At 38.7% G+C, this 21,811-nt stretch overlaps 1 protein-coding gene across 1 annotated transcript in view; it reads left to right on the forward strand.

Annotated features, from left to right (window-relative positions):
* Positions 1-2,750: 2,750 nt before the first annotated feature.
* C5 (complement component 5) overlaps positions 2,751-21,811 on the forward strand; it is a gene marked incomplete at its 3' end in the record, with an annotated part of 143,804 nt that continues 124,743 nt past the window's right edge. Inside the window, exons 1-14 of the mRNA XM_008573377.1 lie at positions 2,751-2,815; positions 3,567-3,759; positions 5,033-5,195; positions 6,893-6,963; positions 8,475-8,566; positions 10,323-10,399; positions 12,012-12,114; positions 12,963-13,074; positions 13,668-13,794; positions 14,608-14,723; positions 15,315-15,500; positions 19,669-19,872; positions 20,690-20,899; positions 20,989-21,083. Coding sequence (XP_008571599.1) covers positions 2,751-2,815; positions 3,567-3,759; positions 5,033-5,195; positions 6,893-6,963; positions 8,475-8,566; positions 10,323-10,399; positions 12,012-12,114; positions 12,963-13,074; positions 13,668-13,794; positions 14,608-14,723; positions 15,315-15,500; positions 19,669-19,872; positions 20,690-20,899; positions 20,989-21,083 — 1,814 coding nt within the window. The remainder of the gene's footprint in view (positions 2,816-3,566; positions 3,760-5,032; positions 5,196-6,892; positions 6,964-8,474; positions 8,567-10,322; positions 10,400-12,011; positions 12,115-12,962; positions 13,075-13,667; positions 13,795-14,607; positions 14,724-15,314; positions 15,501-19,668; positions 19,873-20,689; positions 20,900-20,988; positions 21,084-21,811) is intronic.

The raw sequence follows: 21,811 nt of genomic DNA on the forward strand, positions 1-21,811 counted from the left end.
CCGCGCTTCCCAAGCGGCGCACTATCCAGTGCGCCACCGGGCCGGCCCAGGGACTATTATAAATAATTATATGCCAACCTAGATGATATAGATAAATTCCTAGAAAAACACAACCTACCAAGATTAAATCAGAAAAAAAGAAAAAGAAAAAAACCAGAAAGCCTGCATTCTCTATATCTCACTGAGTTTCCTTAAGATCATTGTTTTGAATTCCATTTTGTCCTGCACCCTGCCAGGGGACATTTGACAATATCAGTGACATTTTGTTGTCACGACTACTGACCTCTAGTGGGGGGTTGCTAAGTAGCCTACAATGCACAGGACAGCTCCCATAATTCAGTCCAAAACGTCAATAGTGCTGTGGTAGAGAAACATTGAGATAACCCCACCTATACTATTTTTTTCCTCTTATTTGTCTCAAGGTGGGGGGCAAAAAAACTCTATAAGTTTCAGTTTTGAGGAATGTCAAATGTTTGGCCTAAGTTACACAAGTACTGGTAATAGTGTGAAATTTGACCAGAAACTTTTTGGCTCCAAATATTTGTCACTTTGGTCCTTCTTGATGACTACGTGAGCCCATATATGCCTCTGAATACAAAACAAGAAACACAAATAACATAAATTGTCCTTTTGTGGCCAAAACTTGAACCCTGTGTGAGAAGAGTTGACACAATTTTAAATATGCCCTTGAAATAAATTATTTTTTTTTCTTTAGATGGTTTCAGCTACTGAGACAGTTGGCCAGAAATTAAAACACAGCTACGATCAGCTATCATCAGAGATAAGAGTATTTCTGTCACTTTGGTTTGAAAGTGCTCTGGACTAGATTGAGGCTAGTTTTATACGTTGTGCCAGCTACAGTCTATAGATCCTTTTACCTTAAACTATCTCTGTGCGTAGTTGATTAGTCATTTTCCTATCATTGTCTCTGCAGTATCCTGCTTGACATGGTTCAGAATTCAGGCAGTGGTTTAAATATTAGCCTACTGGCCACAGTTCAGAGAACACATATAAATGTCAGCAACTTCATTTACATAGGAATGTTCATTCACTAGTCACACAATTCCATTAATCTAGCTTTGAAGTTATGAGATTCCTGCTTAATGCACTATCACAATCTAGTGCTCTCAAGATAGAACATTTTTAAAAGTTGCTGTTGTGAATGATTGTTTAACATCCCAGGTTTTTATCCATTTCTGCTTGCATCTTACCTGGGAGAACAATTTCACTAATACATTGCATAGCATGTACTACCTGTATCCTTCTGTCGGAACAAAGAACACAAATATATCTTAAGGAGATGGCAACTTCCTCAGGATCAGAGCAGCAAGGTCCAAATATCCTTCTTAGTTTCCTATTACATGCAAAATAAAGTCCAGACTCTTTAGCATGGCATTCAAAGCCATACATAATCTGCCCTTAGCCTACCTTTCAACAACATATCCCCTGGCTCACCTGGTCATTCATTCATTTATTCATTCATTTGGTAACAATTCACTGAAGGTATAAGTGTCTTTTAGTCACTGTGATTAGTTCTGGGGTGTGTCCCCGTTGTATATGTTAGACCCAGTGCTTGTCCTCAGGGAATTTATAGTCTGGAGGGGAAAACAGACAAGTGAAGAGGCAATTACAAAACCCATCACCCTAACCCCCAGCCACACTGACTAACTACACATAGAGACTTGTAGTTCAGTATGAGTCCGTTCATGCAACTGAGTGCAGGCTGGAGGAAGCCTAAGACAGCAGTAGTTTTCTTGTCCATATGAAGTAGGCTCATTTCTAGTTCCAGAGTTCCTGGGACTAGAATCTCAACACTTGGGAGATTGACTTGGGATTTCAGATCTGCTCTAAAGAAGATCAGCACAGGCCTAATAGGCCTCAATTCAAACCAGACCCATTCCAGGAAAGCCTCTGAGCCATCTCCAGACCTTGGAGGCCAGGATGATAGTTCCCTCCCATGTTCCTTAAATTGAGGGTGGTTCCCTAAAAGTGGAGCCTGAGACAGGGAGACATTCTCATGCATGTGGTTTATTGAAAGACTACTCACAAGAGAAATCCATAAGTAGTGAAGAAAGCAGGATAGGGCAGGAGGAGAAGCTAAGCAAAGATGTGGTTTCAACTAAGGTCTAGCCTCAGCCTGATGCTGTGAGGGGTTTGGGGGCAGGAGTCGTACCATGAAAATGTCCCACATTGAGGTAAGGGAGCCTGTTGTACTCGTAGAATCAGTCAGTTACTGACTGGACCAATCCCAGAGAGGGATGTAACTTCCATGGCATTTCTGGGAAAGCTGTCCTCTGTGGCTGAGATGAATTATCTGGAGAAGAATGCAGTTAGAAAACCTTAGTAGCCAACACTCACAGCTTCTGTAGGATGCGTATACTGGTCCAGTAAAGGGGATCTGGTCAGGGCATCAACTGCATCTACTACATCCAGAAAATGTGCAAGACTAGAGTAGCCTCCAAATATTTTGCATCTGTGTCCGGCTTTGAAACATTTTCCTAGAGACTCACACTTGGTTGTCTTTTCCATTTTACTGGTTAAAATAACGCTTCTCTGTCTTGAATTCCAGAATTACCTGTGGATATTAAAAAGTAATCATTTTAAATTTTTAGGTATCCTTCTCAGTGATCCCTCTATTTGACATTAATAATTAACCAGAGGACTAATTTAACCAATTCTTCAAGCCGAGTTCACAAAAAGGAGGGCACTTTCAAGAAAGGTTGTGTCAACGATCTAATGCTACCCCAGCCATGGATATTTTAAGCATAGTCTGTATTTGTTTCTACTTGGGAAGAAGTTGGGGGCAGAAGCAAACGTAAGTGAAGGATGCCATTTTCATTTGAAATGTATCGTGGTTGCATTTGCAGAGAAAGCAGAATTTAATCTATGCCACATGAAATTAACTTTCTACTTCTGAGAACTCCAAATGAATTTCCTCTTTTCTCTATTGTCCAATGCTGCTACACTGTCTTTTTTGTTTTATTTTGAAATTTGTTTAATTTTATCCTGCTTTCTATATTTTCTAGTTTGTTTTGTGTGTGTGTGTGTGTGTGTGTGTGTGTGTGTGTGTGAGAGAGAGAGAGAGAGAGGTCTAGTTTGTTTTGTGTGTGTGTGTGTGTGTGTGAGAGAGAGAGAGAGAGAGAGAGATTGAGAGAGAGAGAGAGATTGAGAGATTGAGAGAGAGCACTATGTATGACTTTTATTCTAACACTCTATGTTTTGCTCAGCCTGTTACTTCTGCCCCTAGGAAAAGTAACTTTCTGATTGGTATTTTGTTTGAAAATGGATTCTTCAAAAAACGAAAGTGTGATTCCTTTTGTACTTCTATTAAATATAGCCCTGGCTGCAACCAATCAAGATCACTTCTGTTTCCTTTAAATCTCATCCTTACAATGCTTTCTGGAAGCTATCCTGGCTTTACATTGATAACAAAATTTTGAGAAATAAAAAAGATATTGTTAAGTTTAAGAAACATTGATAATTTATATTGATTCTTCCATGTGAAAAACATTTTTAAAATTACTTTTTATTAACAGATTAACTCTGTAATTTTATAATTTCAACAGGTATGTTGTCTCAGCACCTAAAGAATTCTATGTTGGAGCTCCTGAAAATGTAGTAATTCAAGTTTATGGATATACACAATCATTTGCTGTGACCATTGCTATTAAAAGTTATCCTGAAAAAAGTTTTACATATTCTTCTGGCCAAATTAATTTATCTCCAGAAAATAAATTTCAGAACTCTGCAAACTTAACTGTAGGTATTTATCTCATATTTTCTACATCAAATGTTTCTTTGTAAAATACACCACAGATGGTACCTTAATCCATTTTATATCTGTGTATAAAATGTGATATATCATACTATTAAATGAGTTCACTAGTTGATGTGAGATCAGTGCCATATATTTCTATATGTAAGTAATGTAAACTGTTAAATAAAGAATCTGTTTTTCATTTGGGGGTAATGTTAGGAAATGTAAAAGTCTGAATAATGCAGGTTATTAAAGTGAAAGATCTGGTGACATAAGCTAAAAACTAAATCAATGAACAGATGTAACTGTTTCAAAATTACATGATGAATACTAGGAAGAGATAATTTAGATACTTAAACTTTGTATAATATTAGGAGTAAAATATTCATACATGTTTATATACAAACATTTATATACACACAGCTTTGGCTCTGTTCTAAAGAAAAATTAAGATGATTAAGAAAAATGAATGAAGAACATTTTGAATATTTGTTTTCCTAAACTATATGCTACAACATTCTAATTCCATGGTTTTCTAGAAAATAATTTTTTTCCTAAAATTTGTATCTATGATAGACTTTTTGTACTTCCTCTTTAGACTTGAACCAAACAAATTTTCTTTCAAACAAATTGTGAACCATGTTTAAGGAAGATTAGAGAGGTGTCCACAACCCTATTATTATGAAATATACTAACCCTATGCTGTACATTTGAAGAGGGCCACACGCTGATTATAAAATGTCCAATTCCATAAAACACATAAGTAAAGGAAGGTTTAGACTTTCAATGTAAGTCCAAATATAATTATAAATGTAGGGAATACTTTGTCCATTTATACCACCACGTGACAAGTCATTCAGTCTCCTCTTTACCTGATGTATGACTCCTTCTACCCATTCTCCCACACCTCTATTGCTGATGAGCTTTTGAGCTTTTGAGCTTTTCTTAATGACTTTTGGTTATTTTGACTATTAAAAATAGAATTTGTTAAGTGATTGTCATTTTAAATACACATTAAATCTTAATCGATTTTTAAAAAGTAATTATTTCAAACTAAGTTTTACAAGAAACCTAAAATACAGAGGTGTTTCTGGAGAAAAAATAGCTTACTGCTTTATTTTACAAAATTTTTTGTAAATTTTGTAAATTTTGTGTTTGTTCAATATAAACAATTATTCAAATTATTAGCACGGATACTACAAGGGAATGTTTTTGTTATCTTAGGATTATACATAATATTGCTCCATTAACTTCTTTTTTTTTTTTTTTCCATAGATACAACCAAAAGATTTATCTGGAGGGCCAAATGCAGTTTCACACGTATATTTAGAAGTTGTATCTGTCCATTTTTCAAAAGCAACAAAAATTCCACTACGCTATGACAATGGATTTCTTTTCATTCAAACAGACAGACCTGTTTACAATTCGGATCAGCCAGGTATAATAAAGAGGACATTTTAATTCATGGAGGAAAAGTGGGATGATCCGATGAATATTTTGGGGACAAATGGCTTATCCTTTGGGAAAAAATGATAAAAATAATATCCTACCTTACACCATATACAAAACGAAAGAGATGATGAACTAAAGATTAAATTGTAAATTGTAAAAACAAAGAATAAGCAAAATATAAGAGCATATTTTTAATAATTTGAAACTAGGAAAGACCTTTTTTACAATGATGTCAAGACTTCTTTTAAAATGGTTTTTTTTTTTTTTTTTTAAAAAGATGACCAGTAAGGGGATCTTAACCCTTGACTTGGTGTTGTCAGCACCACGCTCACCCAGTGAGCAAACCGGCCATCCCTATATGGGATCCGAACCCGTGGCCTTGGTGTTATCAGCACCGCACTCTCCCGAGTGAGCCACAGGCCGGCCCCTAAAATGGTTTTTTGAAAAAAGAAGGCTGAAGTGACAGATTATAGAACTTAAGGTTAATAGAGAGGCTGAATTTTAACTTCAAAAATATCTCATTTTTCACTTTCCATATCATCTCTTTTTACAAATAATATTTCAATTTTATATTAACACTGAAAATGTGAACTAAACTGCAAAATACACTTAGCAATATCTCCATCCTTAGAGAAGGAGAAGGTTTCAGTCTTCTTTCAGTAATTCCTTCCTATAAATTATCTCCAGAGAAGGAAGGAAGATCGAGCTAGTGGGGTGTGCTGAATGCAGGGGCACTTTATAAATGGGCGTGGAAGATGATGGTGATGGTGATGATGCTAAAATGGGATCACCACCATAATTTTAGCAATAGGACAAGGTTCCTACTAGCACACATGAACTTGGTGTTAGACGGGACTAGAAGAGTTTCTTGGATACCTGATCAGAAGATGACTATGTCTAAGGAGAGAGGTCATGCCTGTGAGTCTCTCCCCCTTCTAGCTGCTTAAGTTCGTGATCGCACCTTGAGACACGCAGGTTCTCACCTGCATCTTCCTTCTGAGTTAGAGAATGCTTCATTGATTGGGCAACTTACTACTTTAGTTTTTCCTCCTGTACTCTGTAATAATTTCAGATACTAGTGACCTGCAGTCTTTCTTTCAGGTTCTCACCTGCATCTTCCTTCTGAGTTAGAGAATGCTTCATTGATTGGGCAACTTACTGCTTTAGTTTTTCCTCCTGTACTCTGTAATAATTTCAGATACTAGTGACCTGCAGTCTTTCTTGCCCATCGGTGGTTTGAAAATACAAAAGGTTGAAAAAAAATAGTTCTTAGTAAGCTGACATATTTTAAATGCATAAAGAGAAATATTGGAAAGAACCCATTCAGGAAAAGAATTTCTTTTGTGAAATAATTTCTGAATAACTTTGTGAAAATAGTTCTTAGTAAGCTGACATATTTTAAATGCATAAAGAGAAATATTTGAAAGAACCCATTCAGGAAAAGAATTTCTTTTGTGAAATAATTTCTGAATAACTTTGTGAAAAGAATGTTTTTTTCCACTTTAATATAAAGCGAAAATCCAGCATTATAATTCATCTTTCCTTTTAAGCTTGGATTTTATGTTTTGGGATTTATTAATTTTATTTTTAATTTCATGGCCCTTGTGTTATAGGGTTATTGATAATATTATCAGATCATTTAGAATTGACTGGAATTTCTGACAATGATAATTTTTCTTTCAGTAAAAGTTAGAGTTTATTCATTGGATGAAAACCTTAAGCCATCCCACAGAGAAGTTACCTTGAGTTTTATAGTAAGTATACCATTAATTTAAATCAAAATTTAACCTCATTTCCAATATGTGAACAAAGAATTTTCATTGTTTTAAAACCAGTCATATGTGGCATTAATTTATTCAATATTAAATAGTAGCAAGCATTTATTCAGCATCTACTGTGGGTACAACCAACTCATTTTATACTTCTCTTACCCTAACTGACAATTTTTGTGTGTAAATTAAATATTAGTTGAAATAAATTTTGATGACACCGTTAAAGACCACATTTTGGTGACCCCATCGCTAAAGTAGGTCAATGAGTCACTTTGCATCGGCTTGCTATCTGTGAGGCATGGGTGGATGTGGTGAGGGTTTGTAGAAGCATAAAACGTGGTACCTGTGAGAAGCGCATCGCATGCATTATATTGTCATGACAGCCTTATAAGATTGATATATCACCCCATTTTACAGATGAGAAGGCTAAGAATTACAGAAATTAAATAACCACTGAGATCATACTGATAATAATGAGCTGAACCAGGATTCAAACCCAGGTCTCTCTGTCTCCAGAGTCTCAGCACTTAGCCTTTCTCCATTTATTTGGGGGATTATGGGATGTGTCCCTCCACGAGCATTGAGTTTGGAAGACAGGACAAGCACACGTAACACAGCAAACCACATAAGGGATGATGTAGGACCAACAGCAGATCAGCTTGAAGGGGAGACAAAACTGGAGATGATGTGTCCCCTCTATGGAGAAAATTACTAAAGGACAGGGGCGAGTCCTTAGCTGAGTCTTAAAGGAAACCACAGAAAGGGTTTGACAGAGAGAAGCTGGATGCCTTAGGTGGCATGCGGAAGGAGTAGATGTCTGGAGCCAGGAAGAAGCAAGACATGGAGATGACTGTGACTGTGGCTTAGCCCCAGCAGACTGGCCAGGAAACATTTTAAGGACAGATGGTGGCAGCTTCAGTGTATTTTGTGTTTAGGGTGTTGCGAGAAAGACAGTCGAGTGAACCTGTCATAAAGGTGAATGTCTGGCCTCACAGATCCCACCATTCCCTTGTAAGAGTTTTCCACGGAGAGAAGACATCGAACAACTCAGAGGTGATTCTATGTTCAGGTTTCATATCAAAGACAACAGGGAGCCAAGGGAGCCTTTTGGCCGTGACAATGACATTATGAAAACAGTGTGTGAAGGAAGATTATCCTAGAAGTCCTGTTCAGGAAGAAGGGAGATTGGGGAGAGAATTGCTGGGAGTTTATACGTATTTAATGTTATCTTAAGTATTTACTATTTATGCCTGTTGAAAACATGCCTTTGTGCCTTAGAAAGTGGCTTTATTAACAAGCCTGACAACATCAGTCATTGCCTCAGTACTAAGCCAGCATTGCATGTGCTTAGTTTCAAAAAAGTTCCTTAGAACATATTAGTGACTATTTCTATAAGAACTATTAATCACACAGTATGTTTCTGTGTGGCTTCTGTATTTATAGGTTGTTAAAAAATGTAAAACTTGCATTTTCGTTTTTCTTTTCTCTCAAAGGATCCAGAAGGCTCAGATGTTGCTGTGGTAGGGGGAAAAAATTACACTGGAATTATCACTTTTCCTGACTTCAAGATCCCATCTAATCCTAAGTATTTTAAGTTTGTTGGTAAAGTTGTTTCTCTTAAAAGCAGTGGAGTCCCTGAGGTTATAAAATAGTTTAATGGAGCCATTTACGAATAATTGAAAGGTGCTGATGTAAAGAAAGTTTGATTTGGGCTAGTCTTATCAAACCTAGTGCGTGTCCTCACCTTAGGAAAGGTGACACCTGCTTGGGCTCTTCTGCATCGAGGCAGGGGACCTGATGTAATATTGCCAACTGTAAGCACCATGCTAGTCTGCTGTATTCAATTTAATGAGCACCTTCCACAGCAAAGTCCAAGTAGTAGATGCTGTGGGAATACAGATTCTGCCCCCAAAATGCTGAGAGCACAATAGAAAAGAGAAGAGGAAAAAAAGTACAAATAGAAGATGTCCACTAGCATTTGTTTAGAATTCCTTAGAGGTTTCGGAATTTTCTCTGACATTTTAGCTCATATTCCTAGCACTTGAAAGATATTTTGAAATATGACTTGGAATTTTTGTTTGTTTGCTTAGTATTGGTCAATCCTTTTTTTAAAATGTTAATTGACACATTATAATTATACATACTTATGGTTACAATCTAATGTTCTGATACATATATATGTTGTATCATAATCAGGTTAGGATAGTTAATGTAACCATCACTTCATGCATTTGTCATTGCTTTGTGGCAAAAACATTCAAAAGCCTCTCCTCTAGCTGTTATGCAATATACAAAGCTTAACTGTTAACACAGCCACCCTACTGCCATTGGCCAACCTCTCTCTATAGTCCCTCCCCCAGTACCCGTCCCCCCAGTCTCTGGTAACCATTTTTATATTGCATAATGCATTGAAAATGTAACACTTCAAAAAGGTAAGGAAACTGACATTTATCGATCCTCTACTATATGCCAAGCACTCTGCTAGGTCCTTTATCATTCCCATTTTCGAGATAAGTAAACTAAGGCTCAGAAAAATTTTTAAGCCTGTTCAAGGTCACACAACTATTAAATGATAAAACTGAACAGAGAATCCAAGTCTCTATGCAGGCAAGGTTCATCCTTGCTCTTTGCTTCTACTTTACTACTCCTCTAAAAATAATTTCACACTAGCCTTGAGTTGTAAAATTTCCCAAACTACGTATTTGTATCATTTAGATAAGTTTAACCTGATCAAATGGTCCTTGAAACATAGTCCTGATTTTCTGGAAAACTATATAATATATTGTATCTATTATTATGATTAAGCATCCAGATTGGTTCATCAGCTGAATAATGCTTTATATTTAAAATATTTTCTAGTTAAATACTGGTTTATACCATGATATACTAGAGAAAGGGTCAGTAACATGAAAATAAATTTCAGTATGTTTATAGTAGTTTTTTTTAATGCATATTTTCATTCTAAAACATCTTCCAAATATAGTATATCAATTAGACTGCACAGAAATCTGAAGCTGCTGTCAGGGTCATCTAAGCATGAATTTGTAGTCAAGGGCTTTGGAGCCAGAATGACCAAATTCGAGTCCCAGCTCTATCACCTACTAGCTGTGCATTCCTGGGCAAGTTACTTTACCTCTCTTGGATTCAGTTTTCTGATAATAAAATAGAGAAAATAATATTACATATTCCATAGTATTTTTGTGAGGATCGAGTGAGTAAACGTATATAGAAAGTGCTTGGCCCATGCCAAGTGCTCCTTCGAATATTTGCTACAATCATTGGGTGAATTAAAGATATATTGTTTGATGATACCTAACATTTTAAATGTGTTGCTTTCACAGATATGGTTTGTGGACAATTAAAGCTAAATACAAAGAGGACTTCACAACAACAGGAACTGCAAATTTTGAGATTAAAAGTGATGGTAATTTCTCATAAATTACTGAGATTTCCAATGTGTGGTTTTAAAAATTATTCTCAATGATTTTGTAGAATAAAAACTCAGTAAAGAATAAAGAAGAGGCAGCGAGGTGTGGTGGACAGCAGTAGACTGGGGGTCAGAAGGCTGAGGACCTGGGGCTCTCCATCTAGTTTACCTCGATTCAGTTACTGAATTCTCTGGGCCTTGTTTCCTTGTCATAGTTCTGCAAGGGATCAAACCCAATAAGAGGGTAACATTAGATAATGTTCTTGCAAAGAAAGCCATGGTTCTCTGGCACTGTTAGGGATCGTCTAGTCTGATCCCCCTGTCCAGGTTCTTATAACCTTTCTGTCTGGACTGAAAACCACCTTTGAACCCAAGCCCAGTGCTCCTTCCCATCAGCCCTCAAAATCGATGATGTGTTTGTAAAATTACAATGTTTGGGGAAAAAAAGATAGTATACTTATTTTGGAAATATTTGTATAATTGTAGAAATAATTAACTTATAAAAAGCTCCTTCCATTCATTTCTCATAGGAACTTACTAGACTATTCATTCATATGCTCTTATGTAAACTTGTTATTAAGCTATTTAAATCCCTTTTTTTGCCCACCAGGTTGTTAAGGAGGCAGAGAGTTATTTGTAATTAGGAGAGAAGAAAGAGCACATGTAAAAATTTGAAACATTTAATATGTGAAAGCCACAGCAACAAAGTACCCTCTGAAGCAATGAAACTTGACTTTGGAGTTGCTTATTAACTCTCTTGGACACTGTTCATCGTTGTAAAGTCCTCGTTCTGTCTTTCTGCCTGTACCCTGGAAGGCAATTTTCTCTGACACAGAGAGAACTAGCCAGAACAGCGAGACACTTGCTCTGCCCTTCTACAGCCAGACTCTGACTACCTGCCCTGGTTACCCTGGAGCCAAGTGTCCCTTCTCTCTGAAGGGTGGACTTCTCCCATTGTGTTAAGCAGCCTGCAAAGCAGTGCATAATAAATAGTATTGGGAAGCCTAGCATCGCTTCTTGAAAAGACATAAGGAAAAGTCATAACCCTATAAGCAGTCAAAAAAGTATTGTTTGTGAATTACAGTTTCAAAGAGATGGAAAGTCTAAAACTTCCCTTTGTTCTAACTCTCATTTTTGTTAGAAAGTTATTTTCTACAGCCAATAACTAGATATCTTTCCTAGATGAGAACTTGAGACTTATGCTCGTATTATGCATATTGAATAGAAGAGAATTGCTAAACACAAGAGATGCTAAAGAAGCAGGAAATTTCTAATTTAATAAATATTTATCAAACATTTACTAGATGAAAAGCATTGGGGGGAAGCTTTACACAGAGAAACAAGGTCAGGACTTTGTCCTTATAGAGCTGACATTTGCACTGTAACATAAATGGTTTGATACAGGACAGAGCTCCTGGAGCACAAAGATGAGATGAATCCCTGATTGGAAGTCATGAGGCTTCACAGGGGTATTGATGATCATCAGCATGAGGGGAAGGCTACTGATACTGCTGATGTTGAACTACCCCACTGTCTCAAAAAGTTTCTTGCTTAAAATATAGTTACAGTTTCAGCTGTATCTTTTTTTCTTTTTTTTGCTTAGATTTATATTTGGGAAAACCACGTTTCTCTGTCTTAGTGGAACCAGAAAATTACTTCATTAGCCATAAAAACTTTGAGGATTTCAAGATTGCTATAAAAGCTAGGTAAGAGCTTTTATTTTCAGATTAATCTAGCCCCTGAATGGCAAACAGATTTTATTTCAAGAGTCAAATATAACTGATTGGTAGTGCTCGCCTGCAGCCCTATGTTGAGATAAATTTTGAGGCTCAATGGAAAAAATACAGTGATTAATATTCTGTGTGAATATCATGGTGACTATTCAGGTGGCTACACTGCCCATATTCAAAATATGATGTAAAAATGTTCATTTCTTTCTTATTTGTGACCTAGTTAGTATTAATTGATCTTACAGCTTAATAGCCAGAAGCAGTTATAGAATGGATTGGACTGGCCCAGAAATCCTATGAAAGATGAGCTATGGAAAATTGTCTTGCAATGGGGACACTGGCTTGCCTGTTTTATATTTAAATAGGGAAAGGTCATGGTTTTCTTTGACTCAAAGGTAAATATAGGATTAAACTGAAAATATCTTGTCTGCAGTATATGTGGGATGGACGTGACATTGCTCCTTTTAGTGAGGAGTAGGTCCCCACTGTTGCTCCACCATGTAATAGTCATGGCAGAAGTGTGTCCCCTGACAAAGAGACCTGGGTCCTAAGCTCAGCTCTCCACTAATGCACTATGAATATAAAAACCATGGGAAACTGGGCAAGTTCTCATCATCCCTCTGGGACTCAATTTTCTTAGTTGTCAATGGGAATAAAAATACCTGACTTAGCTCTGCCACTGCAGAGTATAAGAGTGAAATGCAAAACTGGATGTGAGCACCGTTTCAAGGGTAAAAAACAAATTTCACATGGTTAAATTTTATCTGCATCTCATTGCTATAATTGCTTTATCAAAAAAGGGGCTAATTATATTCTCTTGACAGATATTCTTATAAGAATATAACTGAGGCTGAAGTTTCTGTCTTTTTTGGAATAAGAGAAGATTTAGATGATAGGAAGAAAGAAATGATTCAGGAAGCAACACAAAAGACACAGGTAAGAAGAGATTAAGCTACATCTATACAAATGGGGAATTGGAAGCAATTCACTAGAGTATAGAGATTAAAACTGGGCTTTCAACCCCAAATAGTAATAGAACTTAAAACACCAAAATAATAATACTTCAGGCTTCAGGAAGTTCCATTGATGGAAGCAAATAAGTTACAGTGACATTTGTCTTCAATTTGGAAGCCTAAGTTGGCAAACTCTAGTTCCAGAGGCAGTTTTCTCTCTTTATGGTCATGATATCCTGCACTTTAGATAAGGTTTCATCAGGTAGATAATGGCACCCAAATTATGGCCTCAGATTCTGAACAGGATGAGACCATTTCAAGTCAGAGGTTTTCACCCAGGGTCTTTCTCTATGATCCTGCGTTATGGCCCAAGGCTCAAAAGAAGTGATGTAAATATTAATTAGTTATAAGTATACTTCATTGAATCAAGCTTATGCTTTGTATTACTGTTAGCTTTAACCACAATGTCATTGCCAGAGAAAATTTTGCAGGCTGATGAAAGCAGAATTTATTATTCTCTCTCTCTTTTCTAATGTAGCATCTACTTTTTTTGTCCCCCTCCCTTTTAAAAAACAGCTGATTGATGGAGTTGCACAAATCAATTTTAATACTTCAAAGGCAATAAAAAACCTGTCATATAAAAGTCTAGAAGATTTAAATAACAAGTACCTTCATGTTTTTGTGACAGTACAAGAAAGTACAGGTAAGTTATCAAACTATTCTATAAATTCCCTTTTCACAGTTCTTTCTTATTCCAAAGTTTGGATAAAAATCCACAACTTATTGGTGCAATGTTGGACAAGTGCAGTTGCCAGATGTGGTCTACCAAAACACCGTCCACTGGCTCATGAAGGGGAAATGCTCATGAAAGACATCTTTCTGCAGCAATGACCCCCTGTTCCCACATACATGAATAGCCTTTTAGGTTATTAAAAATTATAGGTAATACTGGTACCAAAAAATTTTACTTGAAACAAATACATGAGATTGTAGAATTATTCACATTATGAAAGCATCCCGGAGCCATTTGTATGTTTGCTTAAATATTATTAAATATTTAACACATATCTTTTACCACTATATCTGGTATTTACTTGAATGTTGCCTTGGAAATGAGAACCAGCTGTTTCACATGTGAGTGTCTCTTCTAACAGGATTGCCAACTCTTTGAGGGCATGAGACTCTGCTCTGATTATTTGAAAAAAAGTAATAGTATTAATGATCTGACAAATGGTCTGGACACTATAGGCCACTATAGTTGAAATAGACGAATGGCCATTTTACCAATTTCCTGTAAATTGCTCTTTAATGGTTCAGAGTAGCCGGGCTCTTCCAGAGTAGCCACAGCAATCTTCCAGATTTAGGTTAACAATTGCATGCAAAATGACCAAAGAATGAATGAGTGTCTTCTCCTGATCCCAATAAATAAATATGTAGGAAGAGTGGGTGCCCACAGAGATCACTGTACTACCCTGTACTTGCTAAATTCTCAAAGCAGTGCATGTTATTCCAGTAGGTGGATTCTTCAAAGAAACCAAAGCAACTGATGTCAAATACGTCCTCTCTCCCTACACACTGAATTTGATTGCTACTCCTCTTTTCCTGAAGCCCGGCATTCCATATTTTATCAAGGTTAGATAATTAGAACATCTAATACGGCTGCATTTTTCTATTTACTGGTAGGTTACTTAGTCTGTGGAAGGACAGAGGAAAAGGATCTCAGAGAGGTCTTGCTCCCATGTGACCTCTAGTGTAGACATTTAAATGGAAAAGAGACTGGGGGCGGGGGCTGGGGTGGGGTGAGATTTAGGACAAGGCAACTAGCAAGGCTTTGATGTATGCAAAACAAGAGCCCAGATCCAGGCCTGGTAATAATTTCACTCAGCCCATGGCTTATGTACAAGTATATAGCACAGTGCCCTGCTCTCATTAAACATTCAGTAAGCGTATGAGGGTACTTCAAAAAGTTCATGGAAAAATGGAATTATTGGATAATACGAATCTTTCCAAGAACTTTTTGAAGACCCCTCATACACTGAATTGAATTAAATGTAATTCACATCATATGTGCCTGGAATGATAAAAACGGAGCCTTAAGATGACCACAATTGACCACTGAACTACATTCCACCAAGTCTGTGCTTGAGAGCAAAGGAGGGAATTATTTTATGATTTTCTTGTTGGAAAAGAATGTTAACTATTGAAATGGATTTGGCCCAACAGATGCAGGTGAAGGACGTCTTTGCCCACATTGTAGGAGGAATTGCAGTGACCTTGAAAGCAAAAACAGTTGCCAAAACTCAGGAGAAGACAGATCTGGGTCTAAGGAAAAGTACAACAAATGATCATGATGGAGTAGCTTCCTTTGTGGTTAACGTTCCCACTGGCGTGACAGCACTGGAGTTTCACGTGAGCAGAATTCGCATTTGTCGTATTTCCTAATATCACCTCAGTCTGTGTGGTAGCTAGCGTACAGGACAGATGGGGACGATTTTATACCAAAGTCCAGTGAACTGCTCTGAATCACTTCATCTATGGGCACAGGAAATACAATATGTTTATTTTTTAATTATTATTTATTATGAGTATATTATTATTACAAATTGTGATTTTTCTTTATGCCCTTTGCCCAACCTATCCCTCCCTAAGCAGCCCCCTCGCCTTCCCTCCATCTCTAGCATCCTTAGGTTTATAGGAAATACAATTTAGTGTACTGAATGTTCCATAAAGGGTATGAGTCTGTTAATTTTGTACTTAGGAAATAATTTTTTCTTCTTATGCTAAACACAATACTATGCAAGTCTGGAAAATTTAGAACAAGAATTGGCAGTGGAATACAGACTGAGTCTCCCCTGCCCGTTATTTCTAGCTATCATCCTCCGTCCCCACTTAATACGTGAACTCCACTGCAGAACTGTCCACACTCCCCTTTCCCCTCCCATTTTTTCAGTCTTTATATTTCTCGCCTTCTCTAAGACACTGGCTCAGCTGACCACGTCTTTTTCTTTCAACAGTCTGTTGTGGCCTCTATCACTCCACGTTTCCTTGCTTTTAATTTTTCTTTGTTCTCTTTATAGTTCCATTTTGGACCAGTAATCCCTGGCTTACCCTCTAAATGGGGGTGATCCTCGGGGTTCTATTCAGACCCTCTTCTCTTCACATGACACATTTTTATTTGATATATTTCCTGGGTGCTTCCATCTGCTCTCACAGCTTCTGCTGAAGACTCATCCCAGACACTCGAGAGTCTTACGGACACTGCCTTCTCCATATTTTTTTCCTGGATGTGTCAAAGAAGCATAAACATTACTTTGTCCCAAACTAGGGACTGCCTGCAAGCCTCAAACCTAGACTCCCCCCAGCTGCCCTATTTCAGTGGATGGCCCCACAGCTACCCAGTTTTCACTCTCCCCACCCAGTCACTCCCCTCATTGTGGCAAGGGGGGTGGAGTGATCTTTCCAAAACACAAATGTGATCTCAGTTGACCTTGTCCCTGCTCCCCTCTCCAAACTCACTGCTTACCACTCTTCTTGTTGCACCCCAAACTCCAGCACACTGGACAGTTTTCAGCTTCCTAACCCCCAGCTCTCTACTGCCACAAAGACTTTGTAACCCTGCCTGGGAAACTCCCCCCCTAGTCTTTGATTCCCTAACTCCTGCTTATTTGGAGCTTTGATTTTAAATTACATCCTCCAAGAGTGGCTTTTTCCAACTGCCCTAATGGGGAAGGCATTCCCCACCCCATGTCTGTCGCGCAGAGTTCAAGTTTCACAGGGGTAGTGCTGTGTCTATCGTGTTTACCTTTGTATCCCCAGTCACTCTCATAGTTCCTGGACACATGTTAGGGACCAGTAAATATTGGTTGGGTGAATGCATAATACTATCTTTCCAAACCTAAACAAGGGTGAAATGTCACAGTCTCTTCTTTTCTCTGATAGCATGAATCATTTTTATTTGTTCTTGTTTGTTATCAAATTATCTTCACTGGCAAATAATATCTGATTCTTCAGCTTCAAATAAAACATAGATGGTTCCAGCTTCTTGTTCAAGAGCTAGTGCAACATGGCACATATATTTATTAGAGTTCCCTATGACCCTGCACTTCACCCTCAAAACAGATCTTGTTTATACTTCTAAATTCTTCTCCCTGTCTCTCTCCTGAGAGTTGGAAAAATTATTCACCATCATTTCAATTCATAACAACATCTCCACCAACCTTTAGGAATTACTGCCACAGTGACATCAGCAAGATGTTGGAATAGGAGATACCAGCCTTCACCAACCCCTACATAAGAAAAAACAAATATAGGCAGCTATCCACAAACAAAAATCGCCCCAGGAGGGCCTAGGGACCATTTAAGAACCTGCAGCAACATGGTGCAGCTAAAAAACACAGAGAATAACTGCACAGAAAAGATCACTGGGGAGATCAGTATACCTTAGAAGTCTGGAGATAGCTATGAACAAAGGGAGGGCTGTCAGTATCACTCATACAGCAGGTGCCACCGCGATCTCTAGTGGTCTGCTCTGTAGAGGACACCAGCATCTTTGACACTGAAGAAACCAACAGCCATCCCTGACATAGATGCCTGGGGAGGGAAACTAGGCTGCACCCCCATTTCACCCCCTCAAAAGCAGCTCTTGTGCAGCTCTAAGACCACTGCCTCCGTCTCCCAACCCCATGAGCTCTCCTCACCCAGGAGCCACAGATGCTCCACCCATGCCCATGCTCCACCCATGCCCAGACTCCAGACCCCAGCTCTGTGGCCCCTCCACTGGCTCTGTGGCCATACCTCATGCACCCAAACCTCAAGTACATAGCTACTAAAGCTTCAGGCTGGCCCAGCTGGGGCCCTAGGTTGCCCTGCATGCACCTGCTGTACAGATCCTGGCTCCACAGCCTCTAAGTGAGCATCCGCACCTCTGGCATTTCAACCACAGTCACAGAGAGCTGTCTTACTCTCTGACCTCTGAGCTGCTGTATGTTCTCACGTGCTTACTGCTTCATGGCTGCACTGCGTGCACCCAACCTCAGACAGTAGAGTCATCACTGCTACTGGCTAGTCACCTCCCCACACCTGTGAGCCATTGTAGCTCTGCACACACCTGCATAGGTCCTCCACAAGCACCTTGTCTCTTATACCATTACCAAAGCAGCAGGGGCATCTGTACCCTGGTGACTGTTAAAAAGTATTCAATAATACTTGTTGAAGCAGGGTGAGGAAGACTTTATTCAGGGCCATCATGGTAGGTATAGGGACCATGCAACAGGGTCTTGCAGTGGGGGAGAGAGATTGGGCTCAACTCCAAATACAGCATGGACAAGTGGGAATTTATAGCCAAGGAGCAGGGCAGGAGTCAGTGGATGGAAAATTACTAAGAAGAAACATCAAAGGTAAAGGGGATTATGGCTAAACCCACCAACAGGATTCTTGCTGAAGACAGGCCAGTATTAAGAAAATGACCAGATATCAAGGGTGATCAGATATCAAGGATGGGGGGTTCTGGCTAAACTAACTTAGCAGGGTTCTTTGCTAAAACTGGGTTTTATAAGGAAGTACACAGATGTACCTAGCAGAAGATTCAGAAGCCTGACTAAAGTTTAGCCAAGCAAAGAATCTTTGTCAGCGCCAGTGCCACAGCTGCCCTCGACCCTAGATCCTTGGTCCCTCCACACATGCCCATGCTTCAGTCCCCAGCTCTGTGGCCTCTCCAAAGATAACATGCAACAGATACCAGTGCAACTGCCACCACAGGATGTCCACAAGCAGAAAGTGGTGCCAAGAGGGATTCCCTAGTTCATGACTTCCCCAATAGGAGAATAAGAAAATTGGAGGACCTCAGCAGTCTTCACCAGCCCTAACAACCCCCCTCTGCAGCTGTAGACATCTACAGCCTTGGCTGCTGAGGACCCTTGCAATCTATGCTAATGATGACCTTAGCTGACAGAGCTAAACAGAGGTTATTCCACTCTGCCCTCACTGGAGCCAGAACCAGCCCACCCAACTGATGCCCTTGCACCTCATTGTAGGGGAAGATCTTTCCCCACTGAAATCAGTCCACAAAGTCTGAAAGAGGCGACAGCTTCATGAAATGCACAGATGTCAATGCAAGACAACAAGAAACATGAAAAACCAAAGAAATATAACACCACCAGAAGAACATAATAATATCATAGTAACTGATCCCAAAGAAATATAGTTATCCCAATTGCCTGGCAAAGAATTAAAAATAATAGTTTTAAACTCACTTTATGAGGCCAGCATTACCCTGGACCAAAGCCAGACAAGAACACTACAAGAAAAGAAAATTACAGGCCAATATCCTTGTGGATACAAGGATCCATCCTTGAACATGGATACAAAAATTGTGAACAAAATACGAGCAAACCAAATTCAATAGCACATTAAAAGGATCATTCACCATGATCAAGTGGGATTTATCCCTGGTCCATGACTTCCCCAGTAGGAGAATAAGAAATTTGGAGGACCCCAGCAGCCTTCACCACCACCATCATCATCATCATTGATGCAAAGTTAAGCATCAGTGTTTTACATTTTTGGCATTCTTTTTTAGGTTAGGACTGATGACACAGACCTTCCAGAGGAGTATCAAGCCAGCAATGACTACCAAGCAGTGGCCTACTCATCACCCAGCCAAAGTTTCCTTTCCCTTAGCTGGACAGAAAGTTACAAGAGTTTGCTTGTGGGAGAACATCTGAGCATCACTATTACCCCTAAAAGTCCATATGTTGACAAAATCACACAGTACAATTACTTGGTAAGTTAAATAATAACCTTACTTGCATCTAGTTCCCTATTTGCAATATTTTCTTTACTTATGTAAAGAATACTTAAAATGATTCCTTACCTGACACAACTGACATTTAGTGAATGAGTGAATGAACTCACATAGCACTTTAAAACTTATGAAACACATTTACAAATATCTTCAGGACACTTCTTTGAGCTCAGCAGACAATGGATCAGATTGGAAAGGTTGAATGACCTTTCATGTTCACAAGTAGGGGTAGGTTTAGAAGTTTGTTCAAGGTTGTCTGACCCCTGGACTCATATTCCTTCCATGGAATGATGACAAGGGGTTGATCAGAGACTTCATTCAGTCCCCAGACTAGTCAGGGACCTCAGTATTACCAAGCAATAGACTTTTAGGTCTTGCCAGTGTTACTTAAGAATATGCCTTATCTACAAAGGGAAGAATTCAAGTCTTATGCTCCAGCATGGATATAGTGATTCCATGCATTGTTCATTGCTATTTAAAATGCAAACTAGGAATGATGGTAGCATGATATATTGGAAGAGGCATGAGCTTTGAGTCAGCAAGATCAAGGTTCAAATTCATACTCTATCACTTCCTTGGGCCAGTCTACATCTATGAGCTTCAGTTTCTATAACTACTAAATGGAATCAATTAAACCATAACATACAGTTGTGAAGATTGAATGCATTCACATATATGTGCCTGATGCATAGTTTGTAATCAATGCACATTAATTCTTTTCCTCTTTATCATCTTCCCAATTATTAGCCCAACTTCAGGCCCATTCTGATACTTATTTGTTGCTGTGTATTTTTAGATTTCATCTAAGGGCAAAATTGTACATTTTGGCACAGAAAAGAAACTCCTGCGTTCATCTTACCAACATTTAAACCTTTCTGTGACTCAGAACATGATTCCTACAGCCCATCTCCTGGTCTATTACATCATCACAGGACAGCAGACAGCAGAATTAGTGTCTGACTCAATCCACCTAAATATTGAAGAAAAGTGTGGCAGCCAGCTCCAGGTGAGACACAAATACTTTCCCAATCTCAGTTCCTCCCAAGTGACTATTTAATCTCACATTAAGATACTTTCTTTTCCAACTAATTTTAGATCCATCTGTCTCCAAATAAAGATATACATTCTCCGGAGGAAGCTGTATCTCTTATTATGGAAACTCAGTCAGAATCATGGGTAGCATTAACAGCAATGGACAGTGTTACCTATGGCATCAGAGGAAGAGGCAAATATTCCATGGAAAGAGTTAAGTAGGGTGAATGCTATGGTGACTGGTGCATGGCACAACTTGGGGTCAAGTAGCCACACGGTTCTCTCAGGGGTTCGTGGATTGGTCATGGGAAAAGAATAAAGGGAAAGATGCAACTTCACCAATGTCTCTTCTCAGTTAGATTTAAGAATAACAACAGCAAGAGCTAGCATTCACTGAACACTCACTGTATGCTAAGTATTATTCTGGGACTTTTTATCTCTTGTCTTATTGAATATTCACAACAATCCTATGAGATGGGTAGCAGTAATAGCAATAATATTTAAAGTGTATTAAGCACTTAGTAGTGTAGTCCCCATGTTATTGATAAGGAAAACTAAGATATTAGGTGACTTGTGACCTGAATGAAATGTACAGCGAAGAATCAAGTAAATTATCCTTTTAAGTTATCCTTTTAGATATATAAAGAATAATTATCCACTTAATTTACTCTCAAATTCTTTTTTTTTTTTTTTTGTCTTTTGTCTTTTTCCGTGTCCGGCAACAGATCGCACCCCTCAGTGTTGCCCCCGTACCGGACCGGGGACCGGCAACGGGATTGCAACCCTCGGTGTTGCTCCCGCGCCTCGCTCAGCCAGTGAGCGGGAACCGGTCTGTATGTGGGATCCGAACCCTCGGGCGGGAGGGCCGCGGCGCTTCCCAAGTGGC

This window comes from Galeopterus variegatus, unplaced genomic scaffold, assembly GCF_000696425.1.
Source record: "Galeopterus variegatus unplaced genomic scaffold, G_variegatus-3.0.2 Scaffold912, whole genome shotgun sequence".
In the NCBI taxonomy this organism is placed as follows: domain Eukaryota; kingdom Metazoa; phylum Chordata; class Mammalia; order Dermoptera; family Cynocephalidae; genus Galeopterus; species Galeopterus variegatus.